Source organism: Epinephelus fuscoguttatus, linkage group LG19, assembly GCF_011397635.1.
Source record: "Epinephelus fuscoguttatus linkage group LG19, E.fuscoguttatus.final_Chr_v1".
Lineage (NCBI taxonomy): Eukaryota > Metazoa > Chordata > Actinopteri > Perciformes > Serranidae > Epinephelus > Epinephelus fuscoguttatus.
The window spans coordinates 33,114,375-33,124,875 of NC_064770.1; the positions used below are offsets into that span (position 1 = coordinate 33,114,375).

At 44.6% G+C, this 10,501-nt stretch overlaps 4 protein-coding genes across 4 annotated transcripts in view; 1 reads left to right on the forward strand and 3 right to left on the reverse strand.

The window, feature by feature from the left end:
• triobpb (TRIO and F-actin binding protein b) overlaps positions 1-4,654 on the reverse strand; it is a 25,804-nt gene extending 21,150 nt beyond the window's left edge. The window contains exons 1-3 of the mRNA XM_049562067.1: positions 4,585-4,654; positions 2,858-2,975; positions 313-384 (exon numbers count right to left, since the gene is read on the reverse strand). Of these exons, the coding sequence (XP_049418024.1) occupies positions 313-318 (6 nt within the window). The 5' untranslated portion in view covers positions 319-384; positions 2,858-2,975; positions 4,585-4,654. The remainder of the gene's footprint in view (positions 1-312; positions 385-2,857; positions 2,976-4,584) is intronic.
• Positions 1-10,501, reverse strand: part of srebf2 (sterol regulatory element binding transcription factor 2) — a 597,702-nt gene that overhangs the window by 545,316 nt on the left and 41,885 nt on the right. The window lies entirely within an intron of this gene.
• The window catches only part of zgc:65811 (uncharacterized protein LOC393524 homolog), a 635,041-nt gene that overhangs the window by 443,638 nt on the left and 180,902 nt on the right, over positions 1-10,501 (forward strand). The window lies entirely within an intron of this gene.
• LOC125880181 (serine/arginine repetitive matrix protein 2) lies at positions 4,046-10,350 on the reverse strand. Its single transcript, XM_049562494.1, has 6 exons — positions 10,242-10,350; positions 9,256-9,569; positions 7,984-8,129; positions 7,072-7,256; positions 4,585-6,667; positions 4,046-4,109 (listed from the first exon to the last, which is right to left on the reverse strand). The coding sequence occupies exons 1-6, from the start codon at positions 10,348-10,350 to the stop codon at positions 4,046-4,048; spliced, it is 2,901 nt and encodes a 966-aa protein (XP_049418451.1).

Consider the following 10,501-nt stretch of genomic DNA (forward strand, 5'->3'; position numbering starts at 1 on the left):
GCAGATATGCTGCAGATACTCCGGCAGGTTAGGGTGCCAAGTGTGTAAAAGTTTTACAATTATAGACAAGATCTGTGTGAATGCTGGACAAGCTTCCAGCATGTCTAGTAAATATGTAACAGAGAGATATTTAAATAGACTGAAGGGCAGTAAACTTGTTTTGAAACATGTGTGCAACAGGTTTATTGTGCTCACTGCAAATATTAGTGTTGGGAAAATGAACTGTACCTTCACCCTCCACAGTGGAAGGGAGGTCATTCGCATATACGTACAGTAAGAGAACATTTACAGTAAACACGCTTTATCACATACCTGCATTTGCTCTGATCTGTGGTGGTTACCTTTCCATGAACTGCCCTCATCTGCCGTGGGACTGCCAGACCTCTGGAAAGGACCAGTTTGCAGTTATGGAGATAATCAACGTCTGGCTGAGTACAAATAGAAACCTCCAGAGTTTCACATCCACAGACTATTTCAGATCTGGTGTATGGTATGTGGAAGATGTGGTTATGCATTAACATATTATGCAGGTAGAAACCACAGGGCTGCTATTCAACTGCAATGGATTATATTGCGTCAGGGAGAAAAGGTGCTTAAAGGGAGACACTACAGCTGAGACTTTGGTCTATTTTGCTTCCATAACATGTCTTCTTTTATACTTGTCGAAAGAAAATGTCCAAATACACATTTAGGTGCTTTTTTATGTCAGATTCCTATTCTGGAAATGTGTGCAAAAGTGCATATTTGACTTGATAATGCATCATTTGCATGTTTAAACATAACATTTCAGAAAACAAAAAAAAGACAAACATAGACTTATGTAAGTAATCAGACTGGGAAGATTCATGGTGAAACTTTTGGTCTATAAATATATGGAATTTTACAGTTCATATCCTTTAAAGGCCATTTATAGTCTGAAGGTTTTCACAGAGGGGTTTGTTCATATATCGTGTGTTAGCTGCTATCCATTCCTTGGCCCCTTTTTGTTTGAAGCCTGTTTTAATGCTGTTTTAGATTTACTGTTTATGGTGGATTCTTCTCCCATTTTAGAGGCAGCATCTAGTGTGCTAAAGCGGTTTCAAAGTTCCAACACAAACTCCTTGTTTTCCTTTAGCAATGTCCATCTTCTTCTGTCTCTGGCCTTGTGGGATCAACTTCTTTAACTTCAGCTTGATGGTGGCAGCGATTAGGTAGCGGTCACTGTGGGCATCTGCACCCCAGTATGCTCTAACATCTTGTAGTGACCTACGCCACTTAGCATTAATGATAATGTGGTCTATTTGGCTGATGGTCCGACCATCAGGTGGTTTCCATGTGAATATGTCATTCGTAGACTGATTTATACAACATGTTATTTCTTATAGCCCCAAACTAAAATTCTGTCTTTGACTAAAATATGTTGACAAAATCAAAAAGCTGGCTTCATCCAATATGGAAAATTTCTGTTCTGGAAATTTATTAAAAGTAGTGCATATATAACTAGATAAAATATATCATTTGTGTATTTTAAATATAACGTTTCAGAACCTTTAGAGTGAGGAAAGTTTTGTGATGAAACAAATTCTACATATGTATGTGGTTTTACAATATATATCTTGTACATGTAAAGGCCATTTTCTCCAACTGAGTTTTTTCCTATATCCTGTGCCAGGAATCTCGACCTCAGTATAAATTACATACACAAAACTTTCTAGTTTTATTCTTATCTATATTCGGAAGGTTTTTACAGAGGAGTTTGTTCATATATTATTCATAGCCTGATTTATAAAACATGTTGTATAGTTCTTAGTTTTTATGATTAAAAACATGGTGAAAACTTTTTAGACTTTTTTTTATAGCCATTGACAGTATTTTCTCATTAACAGAGAGATAAATGAGATTAAAAATCAGGTTGACACGGTGGTGCAGTGGTTAGCACTGTTGTCTCACAGCGAGAGGGTTCCTGGCTCAATCCTGGGGTGGAGGGTCCAAAACCCAGGGTGGGGGACTCCAGCTTCCTCCCACAGTCCAAAGACATGCAGGTTAATTGGCGACTCTAAATTAAATTAAAATGCCCGTAGGTGTGAATGTGAGTGTGATGGGTGTCTGCCCTGTGATAGTCTCCCAGTCTGTCCAGGGTGTACCCTGCCTCTTGCCCAGTGTCAGCTGGGATAAGCACAATCCCCAACAGGATAAGTGGTACGAAAAATGGATAAATAAAATGGGATCCAAAATTACCTCTGTAAAAACTGTCAAATTTAATTTAATTGGATACAACCTCATTTGCATATTTAAACATTACATTTCTGGGGCGTCGGTGGCTTAGTGGTAGAGCAGGCGCCCCATATACAAGGCTGTATATGCTGCAGCGGCCCGGGTTCGAGTCCAGCCTGTGGCCCTTTGCTGCATGTCATCCCCCTCTCTCTCCCCCTTTCACACTTAGCTGTCCTATCCATTAAAGGCAAAAATGCCCAAAAACATATTTAAAAAAAAAAACCCATTACATTTCTGAAGATTTTTAATAAACAAAAACTGAGAAAGTTTAATGTTGATGTATATTAGTTAAAAGTTTGACCCTATTCACCTGCAGTGTCTCCCCTTAATGCAGTGCACACACCACTAGAGCGTTTCAATGCTTAATTCCCAGCCCCTTCTGTTCTGCTCCCACTCTCTGTGCTTTGAAATCTCAAAAATCCAATATGTGTCTGAGTCAGTGAGTTGTACTAAATGTAATATTCTGACAGTCATGTTTAGTTTGATCAAGGACACCCTCATAACACATGGGTTTTGACAGCTAAATCAAAAGTTTAAAAAAAACACAGCTTACTGAGCTCTTTTTATTCTTTAATAAAACTCTCATTCGTCCCACCCGGCCTACCTGCAATGAGGTGGTGGAGTGAGCTCGGGATAGATACCCACTGCCACTGTAGTGCCAGTCTCTCTCAGTGTCCCCTGTATCCTCCCACTCTCTGGAGGGATGCTTGCTCAGGGAGTGGCTGAAACCGTACAAACAGGTCACCAGTGTGTCTAATTTGGTCACATTCATTCAGTCTGATGGTGTGGAAGAAGCAAAGCCATCTAGGGGTACCACAAGGAGTTCTACACCTTTAAAGGTCCCATATTATGCTCATTTTTAAGTTCATAGTTGTTTTGGGGGGGTTTCCATTAGAGCATGCTTACAAGCTCTTCCGTTCAAAAAATACATTTTTTCTCTTACTGTCTGCCTTGACATACCTGTATTCACCCTCTATCTAAAACGCTCCATTTTAGCACCTGTCTCTTTAAGCTCCCCTCCTGAAAAACCTAGTCTGCTATGATTGCTCAGGGTTTCAAGGTATTTTACATCGTCACTCTCGCTGTCTCTGCACTCTTATCATTGCCGGGGGAATAACTGTAACAGCACTGTTGCAGCAGTTTCCATCCCTACATAGTATAGTTGTGACATCACAGCGTTCACGGACATCCTTCTTTAAAGGCAGAGTTGTGCGCATTTCTCGTTGGACTGAGAATTCTGATTAGTTATGTCAGTGGTTAACTGTTAACCGGCTGTTACTTGAGAATATCTTTGACCGGCTACACCAGTCAGTCTGTGGGTTAATTTTGCTACTCTTGAGTTTACTGTGTTGCCCTTCACCTGGGTCTGGTGGGAGCTAACATCAACTAGATGCGCTGCTCATTTGGCAATTAGCTGTAGTAATGCCATTACAACCCACCAGCATTGTTGTGGGTACATGTTGCCCACCCTCTGGTCTTCTTCCAAGTCACCCTGCTGAGTATGCGGGTTGATTTATTTGCTATGTTACCACTGATAGCTCTGTTAGCACCGTTAGCAGTGTCTGCAGGGCTAGTGGTGCTAATGTTGCTAACAATGCTAAATGGGTTTTGCGGCTCAAAATCAAGCCACTTACTCACTGGGGATACCTGGGGGGAGACCAGAGGGTTTCCGCAACAGCGCTGCCCCACCACTAGGATGATGTTACCAGTGGCAATCGGCAATTGAGCAGCACCACTAGCTAGCTACCAACCCACATGGGTGGTGCGCAGTGCAGAGCAGCCTAAGCTTATTTTAGCTAACCGGTGGGACCAGAGGGTGTGCAGTGGCCACAATGAACGTTAGCGCAGCACGCAATCTGTCAACAGAGCCAACGGAAAAAAAAGTTAAAGGCGTTATATCACAAAACATTAAAATTTACCACCCTTTGGATGGATAGCACTTTGAAATGTGGTGCTACAGCACTATGAGTCAATGGAGCGCTGGACTAAAAGGTAAGGTGTCTTGTATTTCTGTATTTCAGATAATTCTTGGGGGGAGGGGGTTTGTTTTGGGGTTTTTTCTTAAAAATTACCAGTTGGTTGCTCGTTATGAGTGTCAAACTATTGAAAGCAAAATTAACTGAAACTGACATCCCTAGTTTTAACACTTTCAGAGTATTTACAGAGCACCTTTGTCTACTTTATAATAAAAAAGACATGGAAATCTGAGTTTTTATAATATTGGACCTTTCAGTACCATATAACATACAGTAACTGGCCTGTTTTACAATATGTTTTAATATGCTGCCAACACCACTCCTCCCATTCTTTGTGGCGTAATATGAGTCTGACCTGGCTGGTTTAAAGAGCTCCTGTCTTCGAGAGGGCTGCTGACTCTGAGGCGGCCCCACATGGCCTGGCACTTCTCTCTGATGGATGATTTTGACCTTTGGAACATCAGCCATCATGGCATACTCCTCCCTGTTACGTCCTGTGGTTCCCACCGACATCTGGCCAGACTCTGACGACTCCATGGAGCTCTGAGAGGAGGTTTCCCTCCTCAGCCAAATCTGAGGTGAAGGAGAAGGGCTCCGTGTGCGGTGGGATTGCCTCTTCTCATTAGGGGAGGGGCAGCGATCCTCATGGCCATGTCTACCAACCCCAGATCTGACGCTGCCAGGGCTCCTGGGTGTATCCAAAGTGACAAAAGCTGTTCTGCTGCCATTTGCGGTTTGTCTGGAGGGCGAAGCAGCACGAGATAATGAGGAACTACGGAGGGAATGAGTTGACTCCCGCCATGAGCGCTGTGAGCGATTGGAGTCAGATTTGGAGTCATGGTAAGTGTTTTTTCTCTGAAAGGAATGGCTGGACTCTCCATTAGTGGCATTTCTGAGGATTGAGTAGCCTGGCGGATCACTGTTTCTAACAGGAGAGGGGTTACGGCTATTGTGATTCTTGCTGTTGATGGAGCTGCTTGTCTCTGTTTTCCGCAGAGAGCGCTGTTCAGGTGCGTCATAGCTTCTCCTTGAGGGCAGCAAACTATGGCTATCACGAATCCTGACAGAACTGTTTACTTCAGACTTGCGCAGCAGAGACTGAGAAGGAGCTTCATAGCTTCTCCTGGAAGGGGAGCAGTTGCGACTTTCACGACGACCATGTAAGGAACTACTGGTGTCTGTTTTCCTAAGTTGATACTGAGTAGAGGTTTCATAGCCTCTCCTTCCAGGAGACGAACATCGGCTGTCGCGATTTTGACTGCCACTGACAGGACTTGATTCAGTCTTTCGGAGCACGGACTGACTTGTGTCGTAACCTCGTCTGGATGGAGACACTGTGGGGCTTTCATCTTCTTGATCATTCAGTCCGTTCTTAGCTATTTGGTTACGTATTAGAGTCTGGCTTTCAATGTCATAACCTTCTCTTATGGGGGAGCCACAGCGTCCATAATGACTACGTCCACTGAGAGACATAATTGATTCAGACTTACGAAGGGGGGATTGGCTAGACGAGCTGTAATTTCTCCTTGGGGGTGAGTTTTTCTGACTGTCAGAAGTTCTTCTAGATGGAGATGACGTACGACTGTCGCTCCCATGTCTGCGTGGCAAACTGCTGGTAGTTTCAGTTTTGCGATGAGACACTTGGCCTGAAGGATTGTAGTCCCTCCTTGAGGGAGATGAGTTTCTGCTGTCACGCCCCCGACCACTCAAAGAACCACTAACTTCGGTTTTCCTCAAAGCACTCCTAAAATCAGAAACACTGCTGGACTGGGATTTGAATGAACTTGCAAATGATTTAAAGTTTCTTGGCAGAGTTCCTGACTCAACACGGCGCCCATGTGTACCTTGTAAAGAGCTTCTGGATCCTGGCTCTGTCCCTTGAGACCACCCTCCACCGTCACAGTTATGCCTGCTGAGGGAAGCAGTGGACTCGCTGCGTCTGAATGGTAAGTTTCCACGTGAGGGAGAAGAAGAGCGAGATTGCAGAGCCGAGCCTTGCCTTGAGGACTCAAAACGTCCTGACTGTTGATAGGAAGAGGAGTAAGAAGGGTTTCTCCGGCCAGATGAACTGCCAAAACCTTTTCGCCCACTCGAGGCCAGTGACTCCGCTATCTTAAAAGGAGTAGGACTCGGAGAGCGGGGGCCGACTTGTGCCTCAACCTCAACGGCAACTTCATAGGGGTCAGGAGGTGGGATTTCAGCATCCAAGTCCTCAATTAGAGCCTCCGGCAATGGCCTTTCAGAGGCCACACCAAGATTAGGGTTTCTGAAGGGAATGGTGTCTTTGGGCTCTACATTTCTGCTGTTAAAGATGGGATGTCCTCTCTCAAAATGGCGGAAAGGAGTAGGCGGGCTGGTGTCACGCAGTGAACGGGCACCCGCTGCCCTCCCCAGGGAGAAGTACCCACTTTCCCGCTTCTGCCTGTCTTCTTTTAACCCTGGAATACAAAGAGAAGTTACACAGTGTGACAGAAATAGAAAGAAGGAGGAGTAGCAGAAATAAGAGATGCACACATCAAAGATCAACTACAGAGCAACTACTTGAGGTTTCCTGACACAAACCGAGCTATATTGTATTACTGATAATTGCTCTGGGACACCTCAGCTGGTGACATCAAACAGTATTGCCAAGTAAAGAACACCTTTGGCTGTAACTGGATATGGATTGGTCAAGTGCAGTAAGTCATAGGTTTACTGAAGACTGGTGTGCAGGACTCATAAGACATGTGTCCAAAAGAGAGATCGGGTTGTGCTGCTACATTTCTTCCAACTCTCTCTCCCTATCTGCCAAGAAATTAATGAAGCACTTGACAAACAATATACGAGGTCAGCTTTCAGGTACCTGATTGTCTACCGAAACTGTCTCTGCTTCGAGCTTCATCCATCCAGGCCCGAGGGTTGGGCCGGTGGGGCGGAGGGTCGAGTCGGGTCATGCCGAGTTTGGTCGAGTGGCGACGGATCGGCAGGTATTCGTCCTCTGCACTGACGGAGCCGCTGAACTCTTGGTAGTCGCTCTGGTCACGACAGCTTCGTGGAAGAGGAGATGGGAGAAGAATGATGAGAGTAGAGATGGAAAGGTGAGAGATGGAGAATGTGGAGGGCGAGGGAGGAGGGGAGAAAGGTGAGAGGCAAAAGAGGGAAGACGGAGAATGATTTCATAGAGTAGCTATTAGCGCTGGGTGTTGTTTAAAAAATAAAATACCGTCAATAATACCAGTACCCTTAAAGTGATACCAATACCAACGGAGTACTTTGTTGGATACCTCTTTGAAAACTTCGTAAAGTAATGTAGCCATACTTCTTAACGTATTGGTGGCATATCTTGGCCATCTCCGTCACCATGCTACAGACTGTACAGGGTGTGACACTGTAGTAGTGGGCCAATCACATGTCGCATTAAATCGAAGAATGCTTGCAGTGACGGGCTGCAAGCAAAACCATACAAATATTCTTTTTTCCTAGATCTGGGTACAAAAAGGATCAAATGCAGGCACTTTTGACAGAAGAAGTTTCGATATTACTTGGTATATTTTGGTTTATACCCTAAAGGTATCGAGAACTGATACCCAGCCTTAGTAACAATTTAAGTGCATTAGGCAACACAAAAGTTTTAGGTTGGAGAACATGGTGGACAGAACAAATGATACTTACAGTTCTGTGGTGACAATCAATCTCACTAAAACATTGACATTTACATTAAATTCTACAATTCTAGCTCTTCTAAAGACTTATTTTCACCTTCTCGTACCCCTACCTGTCAGTGCTGTCGTCGTCGTCTCCGTCACAGATATAAAGCTCACAGTCGGGGCTCAGGATGCACAAAGAGCTCTCCCCATAACCCAGACGGCCTCCATTGACATCACAGTAGCTGCTCACCACTGACAGAGCGTCAGAATCCTCCTGATAGGATAACAAGGTAAGACACTGGCCAATCACAACGTTGCAAAAAACTCCAACTCTCTCCGAGTCACAGAGGAAGAGGCACTGATGTGACGGGGACTGTATCTCTAAACAAAGACACCAAAGACCTTACCAGATATCAGCTTTCTCAGCATACAGGTTCACTAAAAATACATATGCTAGATCCGTCTGTCCGGCTCCATCTCCTTAAACTGAGGGTTAGCCGAAGAGTGTTTGTCCCCTCTGTCCTCTCTGACACACAGTCACATGTTCAGTCTGCTGTTCGATTAGGGTTACACCTCTGTAACTCGACCTGGCTCGCGGCTTTCCTCATTAATATTTCACCACATTTTTATAAAGCCTTCTCTGCGCCTTAAGACGTCTTAAAAAAGACATAAAACTGTGACTTCACTGTCTGTATATGTCAGTGATTGGCATTTACCTCTGCAACTTCCAGAAAACTACAAGTGGAACTAGGTAGGTACAACTCATGATCCACTGTGTACTAGATTATATCCAGACAGCTGTGGTTATGTCATGACAGCCAGATAAATAGAATAAAGTAGGCACAGTTTTTATACTGTACAGAAATGTGCCTGTATGTATCTGTATGTTGCACCTTTGTCTAATATTACAAGTGATTCCCAAGAGGGTGGTAAGTGATCCAGCTTCGTTAATTTATAATGGGAGCCACTGCTTCCACCCTGCTCCTCCTCGTCACCTCTCGTTCTCACTCTCTGACCTTTTCCTACAAGCAAGAAAGACTCATACATGACCTCTGAACTGTGTGCAAGGAGAAGTGATTCCTATACAAACCAAGAAAAACACTGGCTTTGGAGTCAAGTGAAGTTTGTTCTACTCCAACAGATTGTTTTCTATTCTAGATGATATAATGAAACTTTTCACATTATGTTTGATCTTCAAGACGGTTCAGTCTAAGTCAAGCCATGCGGTAGTTTGTATCCCCTTAACCTCAGCATGCTGCTGACTTCACCTATGACCTGTCATGCTCTCACCCTCCTGTCCATCTTCAGGTACAGCTACTCCCATCACTCAACACATTTTGTACCTACCCACCCTGTTCATCCCCCTCCCTCTTCCTCTCTGGCCCTCTCTTCTTTCTCACCTTGCTGCTGGTGTCTCGTTCCTCCGCCTGGGATGGGATCGGTGTTAACAGCACTCCCTTTCCTGATCCGATACCAGCTTCAGTCCCAGTTTTAGTCCCAATTGTTGTCTCCCCAGTGGATTTCTGCTGTGGCGCTCCCTCGGCCGAGCTCTCCCCTGCGCCAGCGTGCAGGTGCCTCTGGCGCAGGCAGTCGTGGCAGCGGGAGGGGTCGAAGATGTTGGGCTGGAACTTGGGGCAGATGGGCTCATCGCCGGAGACTGGCATGGTGAGTCCGGAGGGGGAGCCCGTCCAATCATCGCATCCCTCAGAGAAACCTGGGAAGCAAAAGGTCAAAGAGCAGTGCCACAATGGAGTATAAAGCAAATAGTAACATGAGTATAAATGAAGGACTTCTGCTAGAAATTTGTCTTGCACCTCACTTTACTTTAAAAGTGTAGTGTTATGTTCAAATTTAATATTTTACGAGCATCATCCACAACAAAGATTAAATAAGAAAAAGCCAGACTAGCATAGTTTTTAAGAACAAATAACCTGTATGGTGTTGAGTCATGCTGTGACGCTGCATTACTGGAGACAGGTGTAAGCACAGAGCAGTGGCTCTGACTGAATACTAAAGAGGATCTTTTATTTCATGGTTCATGGAAGATCTAAAGCGGAACTGTTAAGGCAGGTGATAACTAATCACACTGGAGGACAGTGAAACACAATCCTGTCAGAGCACTGTCAAAGCGCCCTGCAGAGTAGCGTTACTACCAACCACAAGACACATGCACTGTAACCTAACAGCATTTACAAGCATCAAAGCCTCTAGAAATAAATGCAAGTGAAGCTACTGAGGCTGTAAAAAGTAGGCTAATGAAAAATGGAAATATTATTTTGATGTAAATATGATAATGAGCATTACCTGATAAGATGCTCCTGCTGTCAGCTCCACTTTGTCATCAAGAGTCTGAGGACAAACTGCCCATCAGACCCCCATCAGGCACATGCCTCCTCTTCCCCCATGCTCTCTATCCTCCTGAGCTGCCAAACCCTCAAAATCATCTGATTGGCTGCTCTGACAATGACTGAAACTGAAGCATCCGTGACGGCCATGACGGCTCTCGGTTAACACAGCGAAAGACCCTGAAGCACACGTGGACCTGGAGCCAACATGGAGCCAGTGGCCTGCCGGTTCCTCTATTGAGCGGTTGTATTAAATATCATGGGCTTTAGAAAGCGAAATGAAACGCTCATGCAGGTAGTG

Coding starts and splice junctions, on each gene's coding strand:
- LOC125880181 (XM_049562494.1), bottom strand. CDS start 10,350: ATGGCCGTCACGGATGCTTCAGTTTCAGTCATTGTCAGAGCAGCCAAT. Junction 6,668..7,071: donor CAGTTTCGGTAGACAATCAG/GTACCTGAAAGC, acceptor TTTGTATTCCAG/GGTTAAAAGAAGACAGGCAG. Junction 4,110..4,584: donor GAGCTCTTTAAACCAGCCAG/GTCAGACTCATA, acceptor CTCTGTTGACAG/ATTGCGTGCTGCGCTAACGT.